This window comes from Lithobates pipiens, unplaced genomic scaffold (genome assembly GCF_037356315.1).
Source record: "Lithobates pipiens isolate NorthernLeopardFrog02 unplaced genomic scaffold, aLitPip1_a1.2 Scaffold_18, whole genome shotgun sequence".
NCBI lineage: Eukaryota > Metazoa > Chordata > Amphibia > Anura > Ranidae > Lithobates > Lithobates pipiens.
The window spans coordinates 564618663-564644576 of record NW_027507758.1 but is presented as its reverse complement, the minus strand read 5'-3'; the positions used below and the strand labels follow the sequence as shown (position 1 = coordinate 564644576).

Below are 25914 nucleotides of genomic sequence, written 5' to 3'. Positions count from 1 at the left end.
GAACTGGGTTTCAAAATACTACAGAATCCTTCTCTAAAGTGGTTTGTTCTAATATAGTCAGTGGTGGGAGATGGAGACATGCAGCGCTGTAATCGTCCTAGCCATGAGTGTCAGGGAGGAGGGAAACCCTCACTCAATGGTGCTCTGGGGCTCCATTCATAAATATAGATTGCATTTGCCGAGCCGAATAGCGTGTGGTGTGCTCCGCCATCTTTCTGCCAGTGAAAGCCGGGCTGTGTACTGACATGTACCAGGGGACACTTTTCTCATTTTAAAAACTTTCAACTTGTCAGGAAAAGCTGGGTAGCTTTTCTCGATCTCCCACTGGTCGCTATATTCGTAAGAAGGTGTTTTATTATTTTAGCATGGTGCGTTTTAAAGATACAATACATTCATGGGAGCTGTTCTAACTGCCAAAGGACTTATATTTCTGTCCATCTAGTCTTGTGATTTACTCACTTGCCTACTGGGAACTTTTACCCTCTTCCTGCCCAGGCCACTGGGTTTTTTATTTTTTTCAAAATAAACAAATAAAGATCTAAAACCTAAAAAAATAACTTTTTCATAGTTTGTCATAAAATTTAGCAAACAGGTAACTTTCCTCCTTCACTGATGTGCGCTGATGAGGCTGCACTAATGGGCACTGATGGGGCACCATTGATGGGCACCGATAGGCTGCACTGACAAGGCGTGCACGGATACGCAGTTTCGTGCACGAGATACTGCATGGCAGGAGAGCTGAAGCAAATAAAAGCCGATAAAATTTAGCAAACAGGTAACTTTCCTCCTTCACTGATGTGCGCTGATGAGACTGCACTAATGAACACTGATGGGGCACCACTGATGGGCACTGATAGGCTGCACTCATGAGGCGGCACGGGTACGTTGTTTCGTGCATGAGACACTGCATGGCGGGAGAGCCGGTGCACGGGTCCAGTGGCCACAATGTCTGCTGGCCACCCTTACCAGATCCTCATTCTGATAGAGGAGTACAGAGAGATCGCCTGTTCCTAGTGGTCAGGAACAGCGATCTCTCTGTACTACCAGTCAGTACACTCCCCCCCACAGATAGAAAGCACATCCCTAGGACACACTTAACCCCTTGATCACCCCCCCCTAGTGTTAACCCGTTCCCTGCCAGTGTCATTTATACAGTGATCAGTGCATACTTTTAGCTCTGATCACTGTAATAATGTCATTGCTAGTCCCAACAAAGTGTCAAAGGTGTCTGATCTGTCCGCAGCAATGTCACAGTCCTGCTAAAAATCGCTGATCACCGCCATTACTAGTAAAAAAAATTGTAAATGCCATAAATCTATCCCCAATATTGTAGACACTATAACTTTTGCGAAAATCAATCAATATACGCTTATTGCAGTTTTTTTTACCAAAAATATATAGAAGAATACATATTGGCCTAAACTGATGAATACATTTTTTTTTTTACATTGGATATGTATTATAGCAAAAAGTTAAAAATATTGTTTTTTTTCAAACATGTTGGTCTTTTTTTGTTTATAGCGCAAATAAAAATAAGAACCACAGAGGTGATCAATACCATCAAACCACCAAAAGAAAGCTCTATTTGTAAGGAAAAAAAAGGACATCAATCTTTTTTTTGGGACAGCGTCGCATGACTGCACAATTGTTAGTTAAATTAACGCAGTGCCGTATCACAAAAAATGGCCTGGTCATTAAGGGGGTAAATCCTTCCGGGGCTGAAGTGGTTAAGGTGCAGAACTACAAACAAAATCTCTGTTCCTCTGAAGAGAATATAGAGATTTATGTAAAACACATCAAAAATGCATTGCAATGAGTGAAAGAAGTACTGAAAAAGAGTGATGTGCGGTGAGGTCAGTGGCAGGTGAGGCACTGGCTAGTTTTAGAGCCAGATACACAGCAATAATGCTAGTACTAGACCTCCTCTCTAACTCTAAACATGTAACCTGTAAAAAAATGTAAAGCAAAGTTTATGGAGATTTTTAAGTACTGAAGTGGGGCGCCATTCCATGAGTGTGCGCAATTTTAAAGCGTGACATTTTAGGTACTATTTACTTGGCGTAACATCATCTTTCACATTATACAAACAAATTGGGCAAACTTTAGTGTTTTTTTTTTTTATGTTCATGAAACCAAATAATTATTGGTTATTTTATCCCCAAAAAAAAAAGTGTTTGAAAAATTGCTGCTCAAATACCGTGTACCATAAAAAGTTCCAACAACCAACATTTTATCCCCTAGAGTGTCTGCTTAACCACTTGCCAACCAGCGCACGACGATGTACGTCGACAGAATGGCACGGGCAGGCAAATGGGCGTACATGTACGTCCCTTTAAATTTGCCGCCCTGCCATCGGGAGCGCGCCGCCGGCGGCGCGCTCCCGTGCTGGTCGGGACCCCCGTGAGTCCGGTCGCGGGACCCGCGGACTCATTTACCGCGGGCATCCCCGCGATCATCTCACGGAGCGGCCGAATGGAGAAGTGCCGTTGTAAACAACATTTCTCCATTCTGCCTAGCAACTAGTGACGCTGATCTCTGCTCCATGTGATTGGAGCAGAGATCAGTGTTCACTAAATGAAAGCCCAACCCCCCCACAGTTAGTAACACGCCCCTAGGAACACTTAACCCCTACACTGCCACCCACTGGTTAACCGCTTCACTGCCAGTGTCATTTACACAGGAATCACTGCATTTATATAGCAGTGATTACTGTATAAATGACAATGGTCCCAAAAATGTGTCAAAAATGTCCGATAGGTCCCCCACAATGTCGCAGTCACAATAAAAATCGCTGATCGCCGCCATTACTAGTAAAAAAAAAACTAATAAAAAATTATTAATAAAAATGCTATAAAACTATCCCTATTTTGTAAACGCTATAACTTTTGCGCAAACTAATCAATAATCGCTTATGTTTTTTTATATATTTTTGGGGGATATTTATTATAACAAAAAGTAAAAAATAATGTGTTTTTTTCAAAATTTGTCGCTCTATTTTTGTTTATAGCGCAAAAAATAAAAACCGCAGGAGTGATCAAATACCACCAAAAGAAAGCTCTATTTGTGGGAAAAAAAGGACGTCAATTTTGTTTGGGAGCCACGTCGCACGACCGCGCAATTGTCAGTTAAAGCAACGCAGTGCCGAATCGCAAAAAGTGGTCTGGTCTTTGACCAGCAAATTGGTCCGGTCTGAAAGTGGTTAACAAATACATATAATTTTTGGGAGTTCTGAGTAATTTTCTATCAAAAAAAAAAAAAAAGGATTTTTACACGTAGGAGAGAAGTGTCAGAATTTGGCTGGGTGGCAAGTGGTTAATTACCATAAGTAAGTAATATGCTAATTAATATATATTGTTTTTAACCACTTCAGCCCCGGACCATTTTGCTGGCCAAAGACCAGACCACTTTTTGCGATTTGGCACTGCATCGCTTTAACTGACAATTGCGCGGTCGTGCGACGTGTCTCCCAAACAAAATTGACGTTCTTTTTTTCCCACAAATAGAGCTTTCTTTTGGTGGTATTTGATCACCCCTGCGGTTTTTATTTTTTGCGCTATAAACAAACATAGAGCGTCAATTTTGAAAAAAACGCATTATTTTTTACTTTTTGTTATAATAAATATCCCCCAAAAATATATAAAAAAAATAATTTTTCCCTCAGTTTAGGCCGATACGTATTCTTCTACATATTTTTGGTAAAAAAATCGCAATAAGCAATTATTGATTGGTTTGCGCAAAAGTTATAGCGTTTACAAAAAGTTTTGTGGCATTTTTATTAATAATTATTTTTTTACTAGTAATGGCGGTGATCAGCGATTTTTATTGTGACTGCGACATTATGGCGGACACATCGGACATTTTTGACACATTTTTGGGACCATTGTCATTTATACAGCAATCACTGCTATACAAATGCAGTGATTCCTGTGTAAATGAGGGGGCTAACCAGTGGGTGGTAGTGTAGGGGTTAAGTGTTCCTAGGGGGCGTGTTACTAACTGTTGGGGGCTGGGCTTTCTTTTAGTGAACACTGATCTCTGCAATCACATGAAGCAGAGATCAGTGTCACTTGTTGCTAGGCAGAACGGGGAGATGCTGTTTACAACGGCATCTCCCAGTTCAGCCGCCCCGTGAGACGATCGCGGGCATGTCCGCGGCGATCGAGTCCGCGTGACCCGCGACCGGACTCACAGGGGTCCCGACTGGCAAACGGTCGCGCCGCCGGCAGCGCGCTCGCGATGGCAGGGCGGCAAATTTAAAGGGACGTACAGGTATGCCCATTTGCTTGCCCGTGCCATTCTGCCGACGTACATCGGCGTGCGCCGGTCAGGAAGTGGTTAAGGTAATTTACTATACTTACAAAAACTGTACTCAAGCAAGTGGCTTAACGGACAAATTACTGAAGTTTGAAGTTATAACTTCAAACCAGTAATTTCACAGCAAATAGATAAATAATAAATTATTATGTTATAACATATAGCATAATAATATATTATTTAGCTTGATTAAAAAAGTGCCAGCAACAGAAGATTGTCCCTCTTAACTGTGTGAGAAAAACTTGGGGTTATGGGTGAATCTTATACCCATAAACCTATGCTTTTTACTTCTAGTTAAGAGGACTGGGCTGAAAGGGAGCATTTGTCTTTTAGACACATGCCCCCTTCTATGACACTGCAGTGAGAGGACAGCCTCCACTGCAGCATTTTTATTGGACAGCTTGTTCCAATGGTGCTTTACCATTGGTCCAAGGCTCCGAGCTGTCCCTTAAACTCAGTGCCTCTGACGAGAAGTGAGAGGCACTGTGAGCTCATCCTCTCACAGAGCACTGGTAACATCTATTACTTGAAGACGCTCCATTCTGGAGAACCATAAATGCGTTGCCAGCATCCCAGATATATTAGGAAAAAATAAATACCCATAGGTAGTCAGGACTTTAAAGGCAACATTAAATGAGGTTTACATAAATGTATGAAGACATATCATAGGAGCTCTATAGCTTTCATCAGATAATTAAAGGTTAGGAACCACTGCTATAAACTCTCCGTTTGAAGCCTATTCTTACAATATCTGTATGCCTTTATACACAATACATACCAGCCTTTCTCAACTTTTTCCCCCAAGAGAAACTCTTGACATAAATGTCATATCTTGGGGAGCCCCTGCTAAAATTGATCATGACTACAGTTCAGGGTTTAATTGTTCGATCACAAAATTGTAGAACATTTTAAATATAAGAATACATAGGAGTTGATTTACTAAAACTGGAGAGTGTATAATCTGGTGCAGCTCTGCATAGAAACCAATCAGACTTCAGTTTTTTTTTTGTTTGTCAAAGCTTAATTGAATAGAAGTTAGAAGCTGATTGACAAAGTGAAAAATCTGTTGTAGCTCTGCATAGAAAACAGTCAGCTTCCAGTTTTTTTGTTTTTTTTTGTCAAAGATGACCCGAACAAGCTAAAAATTAGAAGCTGATTGGCTACCATGCACAGATGCATCAGATTTTGCACTCTCCAGTTTTAGTAAATCAACCCCATAATATGACATATAGCACAGTGGTCTATTACTTTGCTCACTGTAGAACATTTTGAATATAAAAAGAAACAATATGGCATTTTTTAGCATGATGGTCAGTGTAGATAGGAGATCAATTTACCATTGCTCAGAGTTCAAGGAACCTCAGATAACATCAAAAGGAACATTAGGTTTCCACAGAACTCTGGTGGAGAAAGGCTGATATATACTATCAGTTCAGTTTCTTTTGAACAATGTAAAATAGCTTTTCAATTACTCAGCCTACTTGGCAGAAGCACCAAAGTTTCAGCATTAGAGGCTTTCCTCATTGAGATTGAAGTGGAAATCCCGCAACTCAATGGCGGGGGACTGTACCTTTGAAACAGTCTCCAACAGGCCATTTTACTAATAACGTTAGGCAGCTCTGAAGTGTGGAGTTGCTCTGATATCTTCATTGAAAAACAGTTCAGCCTCAGGAAACTGGAATCCCAAAATGGGTTGAGTCATAAAGAAGCTTATCAGCTACCAAGCCAAAAGGCAACGAGAAATAAGTTGGCACATGAGCAGACTTTCCATTTCCGGCAGGAAAGGATAAGTGCACTATACCTAATCATAAAGACTAATGTATCTTAATTTGGTTTTTAGACAATGAAATGTGTTTATTTTTCTATAATTATAGTTTTGTATTCCATTTGTATTCACTCCTCTGAGGCACAATTAAAGTCCCATCCTGTTCTACCTTTTTTTGACACAAGTTGCATATCTTTTAGGGATGGGGCCTCTGTAAGGAGTACTAGTATCCCATGTTCACCCCACCCCTACACAAGTGCACTATACAGTTTCTGCCCATGTGGGGAAATGGGTTCGCTTTAAAGTATATATCTCTAGCCACTGTCCATATCAATCTTTTTGGTGGAAAGTTATTGGTATGTTATCAGCATTATGTTCACAATCACCTACGCCTTAAGAAAGGCACCCTGAGTGGTCCTGGAACACTGCCAATGATTATCAAACATAAATAAACCATCAAAGAGCCCACAGCACACTGGTGACATCTATTATATGAAAACATATCACAAGACCTCTATGGGGTTTCAATGATAGGATTGAGGCTCACTAAGGAACTCCCTACTACTTGGCCGCTGCATCTGTCACATACTGTAGTCATATGCAGTGGCCAGCAGAGCTGTGCTCAGTGACGCTGAGCGTGTATTGTTACTGTCTCTGTGTCTCTTAAGTGAATCGGCCCCAACTCCTGCCTGTGTGCAGATGCAGTGGCCACATGGGTAGCATAGTGATACTGAGACTGTGATTTTATCAGACGCAGTGTTACTGAGCTGCACAGAGAACGGAGGGTCCAGTTTATAGATTCCAGTGTCAGTGCCACCCCCATCATGCCTCCATGAGTGCCACCTGAGGCAGCCACCTAGTGGATCGGCCCTAATTTTGCCCACAAATGAGCTTTTGCACTTAGTCTGGCCTCCTGCTACAAAGACTGATTTCTGCAGTCCGTTCAGAACTGTCTAACCCAACAAGACAGACAACCAAACCTGATCAAATAATGAGGTGGCTGAATATTGTCCATATCCGTAAGATGTGGAAAAGCCCCTGTGCGGTTAATCCAATTGTTAAGCAGCTTTAGTGTGAAAGAATTGTAGGAAGAAAGCAATAAAACACGCACTGTTGTGTGGTCAGGATTATTATATCCATTTGAAGCTGATCTTTACCATATTTGTATATCATTATACACAATACATACCAGCCTTTCTCAACTTTTTTTTATTGCCAAGAGGAACATGTTTTTCATAACTTCGGGAGCCTCTGCTAAAAATGACTTTTTTTTGTGGTCTATTACTTTTCTCACTTTGCAGAACATTTTAAATATAATTATAAATTATATGGAATATTTACCATATTTGAAACCCAGAACAGATGATTTTTTTTGTACCCTCCTGCTCTATAAAACACAATTCTCAGAAATAATCTTGGCATTAAGTGAATATAATATAAAATAATAACAACAGAAAAGTAACATAGACAGTTAAAATGGTGGTGTCCCCTAACCTTAGCCATCTGTGTAGTTGTGCCTCCTTGTATTGATGATTGGTGTAGTAGGTTAATCTGGCATTTCTCAAGGAACCCATAGAAACCTAAGGAGGAACTCTACGGTTCAATGGCTATAGAGATATATTAATAGTTCAGCCTCTGTTGAACAATTTTAAAGAACTTTTCAATGGCTTGGCTTGATGTCACATGTACCAATGTTTTCCACGTTTACACTGAAGTGGAAATCCTGCAATCCACTGGTGGAATGGGGGAGGGCTATCCTTTTGAAATACTGTCCAACAAGCTGAACAGCTCACCAAGCCAAAATCCAATCAGATATAAGTTGGCATTTGAACAGATTTTACATTTCCACCAGGATATGTAAAACAGGCTCACTTTAGAGCAGCCTTTCTCAACCTTTTCAACACAGAGGAACCCTTGAAATAGTTCTCTGGTCTCAGGGAACCCCTGCTAAAAATGAGAAATCTACAACTCAAGATACAGTGGTGTGAAAAAGTTTTTGCCCCCTCCCTCATTTCCTGTTCCTTTGCATGTTTGTCACACTTAAGTGTTTCGGAACATCAAACCAATTTAAACAATAGTCAAGGACAACACAAGTAAACACAAAATGCAATTTGTAAATGAAGGTGTTTATTATTAAAGGTGAAAAAAAATCCAAACCATCATGGCCCTGTGTGAAAAAGTGATTGCCCCCTAAACCTAATAACTGGTTGGGCCACCCTTAGCAGCAACAACTGCAACCAAGCGTTTGCGATAACGTGCAATGAGGCTTTTACAGCGTCCTGGAGGAATTTTGGCCCACTCATCTTTGCAGAATTGTCCTAATTCAGTTACATTAGAGGGTTTTCGAGCATGAACGGCCTTTTTAAGGTCATACCACAACATCTCAATAGGATTCAGGTCAGGACTTTGGCTAGGCCACTCCAAAGTCTTCATTTTGTTTTTCTTCAGCCATTCGGTGGTGGACTTGCTGGTGTGTTTAGCATCATTGTCCTGCTGCAGAACCCAAGTTCGTTTCAGCTTGAGTACACGAACAGATGGTCGGACATTCTCCTTCAGGATCTCTTGGTAGACAGCAGAATTCATAGTTCCTTTTATCACGGCAAGTCTTCCAGGTCCTGAAGCAGCAAAACAGCCCCAGACCATCACACTACCACCACCATATTTTACTGTTGGTATAATGTTCTTTTTATGAAATGCAGTGTTCCTTCTACGCCAGATATACTTGGACACACACCTTCCAAAGAGTTCCACTTTTGTCTCATCGGTCCACAGAATGTTGTCCCAAAAGTCTTGGGGATCATCAAGATGTGTTGTGGAGAAATTGAGACGAGCTTTGATGTTCTTTTTGCTCAGCAGTGGTTTTCTCCTTGGAACTCTGCCATGCAGGCCATTTTTGCCCAGTCTTTTCCTGATGGTGGAGGCATGAACGCTGACCTTAACTGAGGCAAGTGAGGCCTGCAGTTCCTTGGACGTTGTTGTGGGGTCTTTTGTGACCTCTTGGATGAGTCGTCGCTGCGCTCTTGGGGTAATTTTGGGCGGCCGGCCACTCCTGGGAAGGTTCACCACTGTTCCATGTCTTCGCCATTTGTGGATAATGGCTCTCACTGTGGTTCGCTGGATTCCCAAAGCTTTGGAAATGGCTTTATAACCCTTTCCAGACTGATAGATCTCAATTACTTTCTTTCTCAATTGTTCCTGAATTTCTTTGGGTCTCAGCATGATGTGTAGCTTTTAAGGATCTTCTGGTGGACCTTACTGTGTCAAGCAGCTCCTATTTAAGTGATGCCTTGATTGTGAACAGGTGTGGCAATAATCAGGCCTGGGTGGGGCTAGAGAAATTGAACTCAGGTGTGGACAACCACAGTTATAGTATGTTTTAACAAGGGGGGCAATCACTTTTTCACACAGGGCCATGATGGTTTGGATTTTTTTTCACCTTTAATAATAAACACCTTCATTTACAAATTGCATTTTGTGTTTACTTGTGTTGTCCTTGACTATTGTTTAAATTGGTTTGATGTTCCGAAACACTTAAGTGTGACAAACATGCAAAGGAACAGGAAATGAGGAAGGGGGCAAACACTTTTTCACACCACTGTATATTAGTGTGATGGTCAGTGGAAAGAATGGTCCTTACACTTGTGGTCATTGGGAAGAATTACCTCCTTACAGAGAGCTAAAAAGATCAATGGTGTCAGTGGGAACTTATCTGAGAGGCAGGAATTGCCCAATGCTGAAGGAACCCCTAGCAACCTCTGGAGGAACCCCATGGTTCCATGGAACCCTGGTTGAGAATCACTGCTTTAGAGTGTAGCTCTAGGCACTCTTTATGTCAGAAAAGTTGAGATGCAAGTGGTATATCCTTTTCTTTGATTTTGTAGATCAGCAAACCAGTAAAAAACGTTCTCCCATTTAGTGAGAGACAGTCACATCAAAACAAACACTGCACTATTATCACTCAAAAAATAAACTCACACAGGTTACTTAAAGGGAACAGTTATAGTTACAGATGAACACATTTAGGGATAGATGATTCACCGGGTTTCCTTCTCTGCAAATCATAAACCAGCAGATCAATTGGTAAAGGTAAATTTGCATAGTGGATGCAGTGGTGGGATCATTTATCTTTGCCAATGAATTAAAGTAGTAGCATTAGATGCCTCCTAAGGAAGCTGTTGTTCTCTGAATCTTGTGTTTCATGTTTGTCTTTTGGCAGTGACACCAATTGTAGTGAACCCGAACAGTTCCATCTTCACCAAAAACTAAAAAGGAGCTAGAGAATTGCAACCTTCCTTGGAAGCATCTCTCAACCAATTATATTGCTTTATGACAAATTCCCTTAAGTAACTCTAAAGCAATCTACGTATCAGTGTTGGACTAGGGTACGAAAGGCTTGCCACAGAAACAAATTGCTTTTGGAATAACATATTTGGTACTGGTTTCAAACTGGTTGCAGCTACAATTTAAATAATTGATTATCTTATTGTGATACTGCTATGCTTACAGAAGCTGGGGTGTGTCTAGGTTCTATTATCTATACTTCAGATGTGACCAGACGATTATAGATTCTTTGGTGGAAAGTTTTTGATTTATTATAAACACCAATATTTTCTTGTCATTCAGGCACCCTAGAACATTGGTGGGGGCTGTGATAAAATATGAATAAACCATCAAAGAGCCCATAGCTTACTGGTGACATCTATTAGTTGAAAACAAATCACATGAGGGCTATGGAGTATGTAAGGATCTGGGCTCACTAAGGAGCTCTCCACCTGTAGGATTCTCTGGTAGGGTAAGAGCCTGCTGGGGGACTCTCAGAAAGAGATAGTTCACATGGAGGATTTATCTGGTATGGTCAGGTCCCATTCAGGGACTCTTAGGCAGGGTAGGGTCAGTGGAGTATATTTTGCCAGGATTGGGACCCATTAGCTGTCTCTCTGGAAGGGCCGTGGCTTATTAGAGTTCTCTGGTAGGACTTCAAGTCACAACCCTAGGTATCATGGGTAAGTTCGTTTTGTAGGCTCATGGTTGACAAAGATTCTCTGGTAGAGTCACAGCCCATTTGGGATTTCTCCAAGGGTATATTGAAGGAATATTTGGTAGAGTCTGTATCTAATGGTAAAGGAGAGGATCCCTGGTAAGGTCAGTGCCCACTAGATACCTTGGTTGAGGTTTTAATTTACTGGTGGGTTCCTTGGGCCAATCTGGGATTTCTGGTTGGATCAGAATCTTCTTAAAATATCCTTGGTAGAGTCAAGGCCCTCTAAAGGATGCCCTAGTAGGGCTGGAGTCAACTGGTAAGTTCTCTGTTAAAGCCCATTTTGGTCTTGATCATAAACAAGTGAAGAATTTTCTGGCAGTTTCGAAAGCCAGTCCAACACTGATGTTCATCTACTGGACCTACTGAACACACACAATACGTACTTCTCTTTGCCATCCTTAGCCTTGTTCTTGTCTTTACTCTTACTGTTAAAGGAATGTGTAGACAGGATGTAAAAACATAAGGCAAGAGCATCAAAAATACAATATCGATAAATAATACAACTAAGGATGAACTCCAGGAAGCCACCTAAAACAATCAGTGAATTGCAAATGTTTTCCATGTAAGTTTGGATCTGTGCTAAAAACAGAATTCTTTCCCAACTTTAAACGAGATATAATAGCCAGATTTTGCAAATTTTGTTTGAGTGCTATTTTATGGGGCTGCAACTTCCTTTCACATGATTTACACAAACGTAACCTTTCTTTCAAAAGCATTTTGGTAAATTCAGATTCAGGGATATTGAGAAAATATAGAAAACTGCAACAATCAAAATGATGACTACGACAGCAAAAAATTATGACAACATCTTTACAGGTAAAGTAAAGGTTAACTTAAAATCTAAGCATCGCGCAAATATTAAAAATGCCAACTGCAAGTAGTATATGTCTCTGAATTTTTTTTTATATTCACTTCCTGCCCAGGAGTGCCCAGAGTGGGAGTGGAAGGAAGTTTAGTAGCAGCCAATCAGACTCTTCTGCAATACACATATGCACATGCTGTTAGGGTCATTGTGCTGCTGCTCCTTTACTGCTCAACCAATGGGCTAAGAGGCTTTCTTTCACTAAGCTCTGATACTGCACAAGAAGTTAATGATCTGGTCAAAGCCAGTGAAGCCAGTTGTAGAAAGGCACATAGAGGAGAGTTTTTCCTTGCTGACAAATGTAATCCGCAGGAATACTCTGGTCTGCTTTAGGCAGGGCATATAGCCAAAGATTCTTTTTAAAGTATATCTAAACCCAAGAAACCTAATATATTATAGCTTGTCCTTAGATGTGGTAGTTACTCTTTGATTTCAGCCTTTTTTTTCTTTGATCCTGCTGGTAACACACTTCCTGTCCTAAGATGACAACATTCACTGTACTGTATATATTGAGTATAAGCGTTGTCACCCTAGGATAGGAAAAGTTTTAGGACTACAGAAGACCCACCTCTTCATTTCTATAACATAGGATGGAAACATTAAGTAGTCCATAGAGAAAACTGGGTACAATGTAACCGATAACAGCTTACGTGGAGCGCACAGAACGCTTTCAGCTCACAAGATTTCTGGTATGATCAGCAGTTATTTCTTTGCACTTATTGAACAAGTATAATGATACTTTTCCAATCATATATTTAACAGGCCGAAAGGGAGCAAGAAGGAGATGTTTATTGTTTGGGTTTTCATAGACTTTAAAGTGATTTAAAGTCTTGTTTTTTTCTTTTTTTTAGTTAAAAAAACCAAACATGTCATACTTACCTGCTCTGTTGCAGTGGATTTGCACAGAGCAGTTCAGATCCTCCTCTTCTTCAGTGATCCTGGCTGCTCCCTCCTGTTGAGTGCCCCCACTGCAAGCAGCTTGCTATGGGGGGCGCCCAAGCCGAAACACAGCTCCCTGTGTCCATTCAGACACAGAGCCATGACCCAGCCCTGCCCCCTTTCTCTCCTGATTGATTGGCTGACAGACTTTGATTGACAGCAGCAGGAGCCAATGGCGCCACGCTGCTGTCTTAGCTATTGAGGATGGGAGTCCCGGGCAGTTGAGACATTCCTGCAACATCGCTGGATCTAGAGGGACCTCAGGTAAGTATTAGGGGGGCAGAAGGCTTATCTTAATGTATAGAATGCATTAAGATAAATAAACCTTCTGCCTTTACAATCACTTTAAGATAATTAAATTCAGATTCAGGATACTCAAATCTCAAAGGGAAATGATAGCACATGTTTTTATCTGGCGCCATCAATGTGTATGTTGTGAATAAGTCGCTCTCAGCAACGGCAGTATGTTTGTGAAATGATGGAGGAACAGAAGACAAGACTGATGGAAGCTGTCCTTGTTGGAGAACCCTTTGCAGCCGCCGATCTCCCGCACATACTGTCTGCTGGCAGTGATACACGTGAACCGGCTCAGCCCTGTGCTTCATTTGTATTAATTATTCTGATGTGTTTTATCTAATCGGCATACCTGAGTCATTATGCTTTTCTCAATAATAACCCCTCTTGGCTCCTATTTTGTATCTCCTGCACCCACCCGATCAATACAGTTTCAATCATAAACCGCTGACCGGGAAATACCTCCTTCATAAATATCAATTATTTTTCATCCTCGGTGGAGGGGGTTATAGAATTTTATCTTAATGGATATATATGATTCAATTAAAACAGAATCGAAAGTCATATTCTAATAATGTATATGTGGTATAGATTTAGAATGAATCAATACATTCTTGGAGATGACATACAGTCGTGCTCTATAGCTTCTGAAGAGGACCTGTTTGTATACAGAACAAAGGCGGTCATTTTAAGTAGGAACAAGATAGTTACATAGTTAATAAGGTTAAATAAAGACACCAGTCCAACCTGAGTGAGTGTCTACAATTGTCCGTATCCCTGTACATTGCACACTCACATTGGTCCCCACCCTCAGGGAGCCCACAATCCAAGGTCCCCATTCATATACTAGGGCCAATTTCGGACAGAAGCCAATTAACCTACCTGCATGTCTTTGGAGTGTGGGAGGAAACTGGAGTACCTGGAGGAAACCCACGCAGGCACAGGGAGAACATGCAAACTCCAGGCAGGTAGAGTCATGGTTGGGATTTGTACTAGTGACCCTTCTTACTGCTAGGTGAGAGTGCTACCCCCTACACCACTGTGCCACCCAATGACTTTTTGAAGGCAAGTCTAAGGGAATTAAAAGGAAATAGTTTTAGCTGTATATATAAATCCGATTGGCTTCACATGTACAGCTTGATCTAAAGGTTTAAGGTTTTTTACCTTAATGCATTCTATGTATTAGGTAAAAAAAAAATCAAAAAACCTAATGTAAGTGGTTTCCCCCCAAGTCCTGCCTTTTAATTCTTGATCCAGTGATGTACAAGAGAGCAGCGGCTCTCACTCTCCTAATTGGACAGAGAGGCAGCAGCAGAAGCTATTGGCTTCTGCTGCTGTCAATCACAGCCAGTGAGGAGGGAGTGGGGGTGGGGCTGATAGCTTCTGATGCTGCCTCTCTGTCCAATTAGGAGAGTGAGAGCCGCTGCAAGCCACTTGCTATGGGGGCACTTGGCAGGTCTGAGGAGCAAAGAGCGTTGGTGGGGGACCTGAGAAGAGGAAGACTGGGGCTGCTCTGTGCAAAACCATTGCACAAAGCAGGTAAGTATAACATGTTTGTTATTCTTTTAAATTTTACCTTTAGAATCTCTTAAAGTGGTAGTAAAGTCTGTTCTACCACTTGTACCTACAGGCAAGCATATAATAAGGCTTACCTGTAGGTACTGTGAATATCTCCTAAACTTGCACCGTTTAGGAAATATTCAGAGTGCATGCATCCGATAACATTACCGGCGCATGCGCTTTGAAGGTCCGGCTTACAGTGCCGGACCTTCAGAGCCTGTGCCTGAAACAGCGGCCCATGTGCAAGAGTGACATCATTGTGCACCCTGGCCACTCATGTAGCCGGAAGCCATGAACCCAGAAGGAAGACCAGGGGAAGATGTCAGCTATCTCAGCTGTGAGGGCTTCGTTCTAAGGTACAGTGGAACTTTGGTTTACGAGTAGCGCGGTTAAGGAGCGTTTTGAAAGACAAGGAACTTGTTTTTTTAAATTCTGACTCGGTTTGCGAGTGTTGTCTCGCAAAACGAGCAGAATTCAAGCTAATGGGTGGTGCAGTACCACATTTGGCTAGAGGTACGGAGATGCTGGGGATACTCAGAATGGTTTGGGGTCATTTGGAAATACTCGGAAATACTCCGTTCCAGAGTGTTTCTGAGCCTTTCCGAGCTCAGCCGAGCTGTCTCTGAGTATTTCTGAGGCTCTCCGGTGCCCCCCACCTCTGGCCACATGCGGTATTGCATGTAATAGAAGTCAATGTGGAACGAATTATCTTAATTTCCATTGACTTCTATGGGGAAACTCACTTTGATATGCGAGTGCTTTGGATTACAAGCATTCCCCTGGAATGGATTATGTTTGTAATCCAAGGCTCCTCTGTAAGTCTATCATAATGTTCTAGTATGTGATGCATGCAAGTCATTTTACTTGGTATTCTAGTCCTAAGTAATCTTTTAACTTTTATGCCCCTGTACACACGGTCAGACTTTCCGTTGGAAAATGTGCGATTGGATAGTGTTGTCGGAAAATGCGATCATGTGTGGGCTCCATCAGACTATTTCCATCGGAATTTCCGACACACAAAGTTTTCCAACAACAAAATCGGATCGTTTAAATTCCTATTGTGTGTAGACAATTCCGATGGACAAAGTGCCACGCATGCTCAGAATGAATTACGAGACAAAAGCTATTGGCAACTGGCCTCTTTATAGTCCCGTCGTAAGTGTTCTACGTCACCTTGTTCTGAACGATCGGATTTTTTGCGACAACTTTGTGCGATCGTGTGTATGCAAGACAAGTTTGGACGAAAATCCGTTGGGAAAAATCTGACTGATTTTGTTGTCGGAATGTCCGACCGTGTGTACAGGGCATTACAGTGCAGGGGGAGCCCCACTGCAAGGGAATATTTTTTTATATTTGTTTTCCCCCCCGAGTTGAATTTTAAAGCCGATCACCCTAAATGTATTTTTAAATCCAAGCAATGTTTAGTATCTAATTGTGACCTGGTATCAGCCTATTGCAGTTCCCTGTACAGAAGAGCCCAGAGTGGGAAAAGGAGACGCAACACAAGGAGCCAATCAGTGCAATCAATGTTCATGTGATAACAAGAAGCATACTGATAGAAGAAGACAGCAGAGTGACAGAGAGAGGAGTTAAAATGTCTACTGCTTGTCCTTTCACTGTCCAGTCACAGGGTAAGAAGGGTAAAGACCTGTAAGCCCTTGTACACACGGTCGGACATTCCGACAAAAAAATCCGTCAGATTTTTTCCGACGGTTTTTGTCCGAAACTGGTGCTGCATACACACGGCCGGACAAAGTGGTCGTAAAATCCGATCGTTCAGAAAGTGATGACGTTCGTTCGTTACGACGGGACTACGTTCAGGCTAGTAGCCAATAGCTTTGGTCTCGTAATTTGATCTGAGCATGCGTGGCACTTTGTCCGATCGGAATTCTCTACAAACGATTGGACAAAGTCCGATCGGATCATGTTGTCGGAATATTTTATATCCAGCTCTCAAACTTTGTTGGTCGGACATTCCGACGGAAAAAGTCAGATGGAGCCCATACGCGGTCGGATTATTTGACAACACAGTCCGATCGGACATTTTCCGTCTGAATTTCCGACCGTGTGTACAGGGGCTAAGTGTAATGCTGCGTACACACAACTGGACTTTTCGATGGACTAGGTCCGACAATCTTCCCGATGAACTTTCGGTCGAGGTCCGACGGACTTTCTGAACGAATGGACTTGTCCACACACGACCGGACTAAGTCCGTTCAAAAGTCCATTCGTTTTTGAACGTGATGACGTAAACGGGTCTAAACAAGGAAGTTCAATAGCCAGTAGCCAATAGCTGCTCTTGCGTTGTATTTGGTCCGTCGCACTAGCACACAGACGAACGGTTTGCACGCTAGAAAGCCGATTCCGTCGGACAGATTTGAAACATGTTTCATTTCTAGGTCCGTCTGACTTTTGGGGAAAAAAAAGTCCGCTGGAGCCCACACACGATCGAATTGTCTGACGGATTCCAATCCGCCGGAAAGTCTGATCGTGTGTATGTGGCATTACTGAACTACAGCAGAAGACAACCAGGTCTCCTGCGCTGTGTGGCAGAGCTGTGTAAAGCGGCGCACTGGGTGGACAGAAATACGAATCTTTTGTCTCTCGTATTGTGCATTTCATCTTGTATTTCGTGTATTGTAGCTATTTGCATTGAGTTTAGCTTTAACTATACTCCTTTGTCTAATGCACAGTGTTATTCCCTGTTAATAATGTGAAATTCTACTCTTTAGTGCTAAGATGACAGTTAAGACCGGTTCATTCCATTATTTTTTTTTCTGCTCATTGAGAAAAAGAGGATTAATCGGTGGCACCAAAGTGACGCTCTAATGAAATTTAATTGGGTTAGTTGGGATGATAATGAAATGAGGTGGCTGGGAATCACTGAACAGTGTAAGAGAGTAGTCAGATGATTGTGTAGGAGGATTCGGCACGACGATTCTACGTCTGATTTTATTTAGAATTTCTCCATTCCTCACCGCTCAGCCTCCGGCCAAAGGGGCTTCATTAAAAAGGATCCGTCAGCCAAATTAGCAGAAAAAAAAAGAAAAATATTAGAACTGAGAACGCTTCCTATGGCAAACGAGGGACAGATTCATTAATTGGCAGTGTGCGACTTGGAAATATTTAGATTGCGTTTATTTGTGGCTGTAGTTATATGATCTTTTTTTTTGTCTGAAGATTTAAAGCTTAAAACCCAACTACGGTCTGCTTTTAAATTTTTACTTGCAGTGGGCCCCACCCCCTCCTATCAGTACGTGCGTAGCCCAATTTATTCTGCTGTTTTCTACCTTCTCCAGTCTTAGTTCTGCTGTAGAAGGACTGCAAGGGGCTGATAAGGTTGTTGGACTGTTTAACATTTTTTTTTATATATATATTTTGGATATCACTTAGATATCTGTGGACAGGACTGAATAAAAAGTTAAAACCTGGGAAACAGAATTGCACAGCAGGTTAGGGAATGATATCCTGGGAAAAATCTTCTCACATAGCCTCATTACTGTGGTTTATGGGGGTATATTTGCAGTAAAAGCACCTGTGGATGGGAAGATGGGCACACCGGGCTGAGCTGCCCATGATTGAGGCCAAGCGGTCTAACGTTGCTCCAGGTTAAGAAGTTCGCCTGCAGTGTCACAGCGCCATCTGCTGGAGGATGTTGATGATTTTGGCAGAGTCCCACCAAAATTGAGGACTGGATATAGAACGGGCGGGTAAGGGGTGTAGGTATGGGGGGTGTCTGATGTGCCTCTGTCTTGGAAATTGCAGAATCAGACCATTTTCTATCTCTTATTTTTGAAGCCCAGCCACCGAACTTGAGGGAAGGACTTCCGTAACATATCATCTCTGTTCTTGTATTCTTGTTTACTTTGTAATATTCCCTTAGATTTCTGTATCTATAATGTCGCGTACACACGATCGGAATTCTGGCCAGCAAAAGACAGATGAGAGCTTTTCATCGGAAAATGCGACCGTGTGTATGCTCCATCGGAATTTAGCTGGCCGAATTCCTGTCAGCAAAAATTTGAGAGCAGGTTCTCAATTTTTCCGACGGAAAAACTTTCGGAAATTACAATCGTCTTTATGCAATTCCGATGCGCAAAAACTCATGCATGCTCAGATTCAACTATGAAATGGAAGCTATTGGCTACTGGCTATTGAACTTCCTTTTTCTAGTCCCGTCGTACGTGTTGTGCGTCACGCGTTCTTGATGGTTGGAATTTGGTGCGACCGTGTGTATGCAAGACAGCTTGAGCGAAATCCCGTCGGGAAAACCATCAGAGCTTTTTCCAACCAAAATTCTAATCGTGTGTACGCGGCATTATGCCCCGTGCACACGGCCGGATTTTCCGACGGAAAATGTTCGATGGGAGCTCTTTGTTGGAAATTCCGACCATGTGTAGGCTCCATCGGACAATTTCCATCGGAATTTCTGTCACACAAAATTTGAGATCTGGATCTCAAATCTTCCAACAAAATCCGTTGTTGGAAATTCCGATCGTGTGTACACAATTCCGGTGCACAAAGTGCCACGCATGCTCGGAATCAAGCAGAAGAGCCGCACTGGCTATTGAACTTCATTTTTCTCGGCTCGTCGTACGTGTTGTACACCACAGCGTTCTTGACGTTCGCAATTTCGGACCAACTTTGTGCGACCGTGTTTATGCAAGACAAGTTTGAGCCAACATCCGTTGGAAAAAATCCATGGATTTTGTTGTCGGAATGTCCGATCGTGTGAACGGGGCATTAGTGTTTTACTTTCTTTTGTAAATAAATAAGACATTTGCTTCTTTGAGCATTGTGTGTATTATTATTATAATGTATTAATATTCCTATTATCACTAACACTTTTAGTAGAGCAAGGTAGCAGAATAAATATTTTATGTAGAGAAAACACCTAATATTTCAGAGATCAAATTCACAAATCTATACGGCTTTCAATTACAAATTAGAATTTAGGACATATTATTGCCCATATGTGCCCTTGTTGTTTTAACTTTGGATAGTAAAACATCTTTTTTTTCTGCCAGTAAATATCTTGTGCAGCCCACTTCATGTTTCTTGTCTGGTAAAATGCCTAGGCTTTTGACATCATGCACAGTTCACACTGTCGTTTGGCAGGAAGGGAGGGATAATGAGTCATAAGAGGGCCAATGAGAGCTACAGAGCTAGAGGTGTGTCTGTGTAAATCAAGGCAGTGAACAGGCAGCAGCTTCAGCTGCCCACAGTTAAAACGGATGCAGCCAGACTCCATGGAGGGAGATTTCTGCAGCATATTTGGCAAGTACAGAATCACAGTATATATAAAATAATATGCAAAGTGGTTGAAGGGAAGCTCCAGAATGGCAAAGATGCTTTTATTACGCATTATGTGAGCAGACTGCAGTTCCTCTTCCGCTCTAATTTGTAATGATTGATTTATTATTTTATTGATTCATTTATTATTATTTTATTGATTCATGTATTATTATTTTAATGATTTCATTTATTATTATTTTAATGATTCAGTTATTATTATTTTATTGAATCATTTATTATTATTTTAATGATTTATTTATTATTATTTTAATGATTCATTTATTATTAATTTAATGATTCATTTATTATTATTTTAATTATTTCATTTATATCTTAAAGCCCATCTTTGAGCTGCACCCCCTCTGCATTATCGATTAAGTGGTTTTAGTGTTGCGCAAATGGGGGAATACAAGAAAGGAGGGGAGAGGGAGGGGGGGGAAGGGGGGAGAAAGAGAGGGAAGGAGAAAAGAAAAAGGGGAAGGGGAAGAAAGGGCAGGGAGGGGGAAGGGGAACAGATGAGTATGCAGGTAAAGGATAAAGGGGTAAAGGTCAAAAAGTGCTAGTGTAAAATGATATGTGTCTGGGTGTGCACAAATCCTTGTTCGGTACGTGCTAAACTAAAATAAATGTTAGAGAGTGGCAATCAAATATAGATTCTGATAGAGTGCCATACAAATAAAAACTCACAGTAATGGATGAATGCCTGAAATAATAGACATACAAATCGTGGGTGCTGTGCAAAACTGCAATAAAATATGCTGACAATAAATGAATATATAACTTAAGGTGATAGTCCAAAATATATGACTAAAAGTGTACAGTGAGAATAATCACATAAGCACAATCCCATGTGACATGCCAAGTGGAAAAAACACAGATATCAATCAATCCAATATAACAAAATGCATGTTCCATGCGGTGTTTATAAAGTGCCAAGTGAAAAAAATACAGATAACAATCAATCCAATATAACAAAATGCATGTTCCATGCGGTGTTTATAAAGTGCAAATAGTGCTAGCAGCAAAAAAACGTTACAACACAGGTGAAATTATAAACACATAAAAATAAGGTGCTGGTAATCAGTCTGGGATATTCAGTCCTGTGGACGTGCTGTGTTCTAAGGGGAAGCACTAGCTTTGAACTTCAGTGATCCATGCAGGCATACATGTGCAGTGACTTAATCCTCCTATTTATCCAATAAGTGGATAGATGTGCCCTTACCTCACGGCTGTGAGGTTACAGCCTTAATAGTATAGGTGGGTAACTGGCTCCTGTTCCTGGGATAGGTATGCCTCACAAGATAAAGAGATAATGTCCCATAGTGTAATAGTTTCAACCAATTGAATTTTATTTAAGTATAGTGACAGGGTACTCACATTCTGAGTGAATAAAAACTGCAGTAATAGAGCAACAAGCAGAGTAACGAACGGTGCGTTCCAATGTCCTTCCTAGTGACTCTCTCACTTCCTTCCTAGGAAGGACATTGGAACGCACCGTTCGTTACTCTGCTTGTTGCTCTATTACTGCAGTTTTTATTCACTCAGAATGTGAGTGCCATGTCACTATACTTAAATAAAATTCAATTGGTTGAAACTACTACACTATGGGACATTATCTCTTTATCTTGTGAGGCATACCTATCCCAGGAACAGGAGCCAGTTACCCACCTATACTATTAAGGCTGTAACCTCACAGCCGTGAGGTAAGGGCACATCCATCCACGTATTGGATAAATAGGAGGATTAAGCCACTGCACATGTATGCCTGCATGGATCACTGAAGTTCAAAGCTAGTGCTTCCCCTTAGAACACAGCACGTCCACAGGACTGAATATCCCAGACTGATTACCAGCACCTTATTTTTATGTGTTTATCATTTCACCTGTGTTGTAACGTTTTTTTGCTGCTAGCACTATTTGCACTTTATAAACACCGCATGGAACATGCATTTTGTTATATTGGATTGATTGTTATCTGTATTTTTTTCACTTGGCACTTTATAAACACCGCATGGAACATGCATTTTGTTATATTGGATTGATTGATATCTGTGTTTTTTCCACTTGGCATGTCACATGGGATTGTGCTTATGTGATTATTCTCACTATACACTTTTAGTCATATATTTTGGAGTATCACCTTAAGTTATATACTCATTTATTGTCAGCATATTTTATTGCAGTTTTGCACAGCACCCACGATTTATATGTCTATTGTTTCAGGCATTCATCCATTACTGTGAGTTTTTATTTGTATGGCACTCTATCAGAATCTATATTTGATTGCCACTCTCTAACATTTATTTTAGTTTAGCACGTACCGAACAAGGATTTGTGCACACCCAGACACATATCATTTTACACTAGCACTTTTTGACCTTTACCCCTTTATCCTTTACCTGCATACTCATCTGTTCCCCTTCCCCCTCCCTGCCCTTTCTTCCCCTTCCCCTTTTTCTTTTCTCCTTCCCTCTCTTTCTCCCCCCTTCCCCCCCCCTCCCTTTCCCCTCCTTTCTTGTATTCCCCCATTTGCGCAACACTAAAACCACTTAATCGATATTGCCCAGGGAGTAGGTGAAGCTCCCTTCAGTGTTTGCAGCATCCCTCCATTCCCCTTGTCAAGGTGGTTGGCGCAGAGGTACTTTATACACTAATTGTTTGCTACCCCCTCTGCATTGGTTAACGGCTTGTTTGAAATAAGAACAAATACTTACTTTATTCCTCGCCAACCAGGCTTCTTCCTCCTCATGTGACCGGTCCCCTGCACTTCTGTGATGTCATTGTGTACAATTCAGGACCAGCAGTCCTGCATTGTATGGGAGGACCATGAGGGCCCACCCACATTTCACAATGTTGGACAGCGAGGAATAAGGTAAGTACGTGTACTTTTTTTTTTCCTCCTAGACAAACAAACATTTAACCCATGCAGTTTGGAGAGATGGACTCTACTGTATGGGTACATTTCAAAGTATCCTGGAGTTAGGCTTTAACTCCAGACAGATAGAGAAAACACAGATCAAGGCAGCTCTATATACAACCAGGGGCGTTGCTGGGGGTGGCTATTGGGGCTATAGCCCCGAATCTGAGGCCCATAGCCCAGAGTCTCTTGCCGCAGGGTCCCTGCCTAACCAGCGGGTTGCGGCTGGCTGCATGAGAGAGGCCGAGGAGAAGAGAGAAGTGAGCGGGCAGACGAACAAAGATGACATCTCTCTCCGCCTGCTTCACATCAGCGCTCTTCACAGCCGGGCCTCTTCAATTTGGGAGGGAGGTGTGGCAAGCAGCACAGAGATGACATCATCTCTCAGTGCCCGACACACATCAGCGCTCTTCTGTCCTTACAGCACAGTGTCGTGGAGCTCCACTCTGCAGCAGGAACCCCCTTGCTTCAATGTCGGAGGTGTGGCGGGGAGCAGCAAGATGACATCATCTCTCATTGCCCGCCCCGCATCACTGCTCTCCTGCTCTCACTAAATGGACCAGTGCTGTCAGCCTGCCACTAATGCAGCATCAATGCACATTTGGTGGCACTGGCTGGCATGACAAGTGACAACCCACATCTGGTTGCTGGTGACGTGGCAAGTGACAATCTGAAAATGGTGGCAGGAGATGTGGCAATCTGCAAATGGTGCCAGGATACGTGGGACGTAACAATCTGCAAATGGTGGCAGGTGATGTGGCCAGTGACAATCCACATCTGCTGTCAGGTAAAAGTGGCAAATGACAATCCACATCTGGTGGCAGGCGACATGGCAAGTGACACGCTGCATCTGGTGGCAGGAGATGTGGCCAGGGCTCCCACTGATTCTGCAGTATGTTAAGTTGAACAACTTCATTATATATTACAATGTAACAATAGAAATAATGTTCTTCAATCACCCTGACACCATATCAACCATGGTGCCATGATGATTGAAGCGCCAACACCAGCCATCACCCATGAAAAAGTGCTTACCACCGAAAAGAATAGAAAAGAATAGAATAGAACAGAAAAGAATAGAGCAGAATAGAATAGAACAGAAAAGAATAGAATAGAAAATAAAACAATAAAATATAATATAGTAAAACAGAGCAGAATACAAACTAAAAGAATAGAACAAAATAGAAAATACAGGGATAAAATAGAAAATAAAGGGATAAAATAGAAAATAAAGGAATAGAGTAAAACAGAACAAAATAGAATAGAAAAAAAACTAAATAGAATAAAAATTTAATAGAATAACATATCAAAAATATAACCATCTTGTGAAATTCAAATTCCAAATAGAATAAATTTGAATACAATAGAAAATAGTAGAAAAAAATTGAATAGCAGAGAATAGAAAAAAATAATAGAATAGGATAAAATAGAAAATAAACTTCTTTGAATTTGAATTTATTCTATTAAAATTTTGGAATAGAAAAGAATAGAATAGAATTAAAAAAACGATAGAATAGAATGAATATAACCATTTCGCCAAAATCAGAATGGGATAAATTTGAATAAAATAAAAAATAATAGATTAGAAAGGAATAGAAAATAAAAGAATAGAATTGACTAGAATATTAAAGAAAAGACTGGAATAGAAAAAAAACAATAGAATAGAAAGAATATAACCATTTTCTGAAATTCGAATAGAATAAATATGAACTTGAATAGGAAAGAATAGAAAATAAAATAACAGAATAGAACTGAATAAAAAATAGAAAAGAGAGAATTTAACAATATAGCTGTTTTCTGAAATTCTATTTTTGAATAGAATAAATTTAATTCAGAATGGAATTCGATTCTACTTCGACTGCAACTCAAATGGAATTTGAATTGATTTGAATGTTCAGAATTTGGTCAAATTAAAATCGATTCGAATTCGAAAAACAAAATGAAATTTTAAAAACCGATAAAAACCAATAAAATTAATTAAACTAATTTAATTAAACTAATTTATGTCAATAACGAAACAAAACATTTTTTTTTAGTTCTGCACAAGTCTAGTGTTAGGAGGATGGAGGGAACAAGGGAGTTTTAAGATTAGTTAGTGATAACCTGGAATTCCACTTTAATTTATCGCAGTAAGAGTTCATTCACACTAGCTGTTGAGGATGGTGGTAAAGCCCCATGGTTGAGCTGCACCTTTATCACCCCGAACGGCTACCAGCTTTAGCTGCAGCGACAGCGGCCAGAGGTGTACACATACTGCAGCTGCAAAGCTAAGGAGTTATATCCCTTGTAATTCACGCAGTGTGGGCATCAAGGGGTTAAAGCAGGCGGTGAGAATGTATCCAATCAAAGACCATTCTTATACCAATGAGCCCTAAAAGAACATTTTTTTTTTTTTTCTGGCAGAAATTCAGCTTCATCTGCTGTCTGATGTGCGTTCAGCTGGATTGGCTCTGCAGTGCTGTCACTGGGTTTTAAAGGACATTTTTAACATAAAAGCCCCCCTCCCCGCCTGCTTATCCTTTTCCTGCGCCATCAGCGGTGTTCTGTATACTATCTCTGCCTGAGCGCTATGCCAATGGTGAGTTTTTCACTTTCTGTTCCCCTCTCCCTGCACAGCAGGCGTTCACTTGTCTGCCAAATGTACCCAGCACGCTGTATCCCAACAAGCTCATTAGTCCATTCGGTGCAGTTATCAGACAGGGCACGTTCTGTGAGCGGTGCATTCCCTCTCCATGACTAAATCTGTGTAAGCCACTGTGATTTATAGGACTATAGGACTGTCAGGAAGTTTGGGTTCTTTGACACTGGTGACCAGGGGGTGGTAAAAATGGTTCTCCATTCCCTGGCCGCCCACCCGATTGCTAAAGCCGCGTACACACGTAGCCGCCTGTCCGACGTACTTAGAGCCGTCTATCCGACGTACTTAGT

General features: G+C 41.3%; 1 protein-coding gene across 17 annotated transcripts in view; it reads right to left on the bottom strand.

Moving 5' to 3' along the window:
* The window catches only part of OTOF (otoferlin), a 529099-nt gene that overhangs the window by 217797 nt on the left and 285388 nt on the right, over nucleotides 1-25914 (bottom strand). For 2 of the 17 annotated variants that reach the window (XM_077489002.1, XM_077489000.1), the window contains one exon: nucleotides 11504-11545. The exons of the other annotated variants lie outside the window; for them this stretch is intronic. In XM_077489002.1, the coding sequence (XP_077345128.1) occupies nucleotides 11504-11545 (42 nt within the window). The remainder of the gene's footprint in view (nucleotides 1-11503; nucleotides 11546-25914) is intronic. 17 annotated transcript variants of the gene reach the window in all.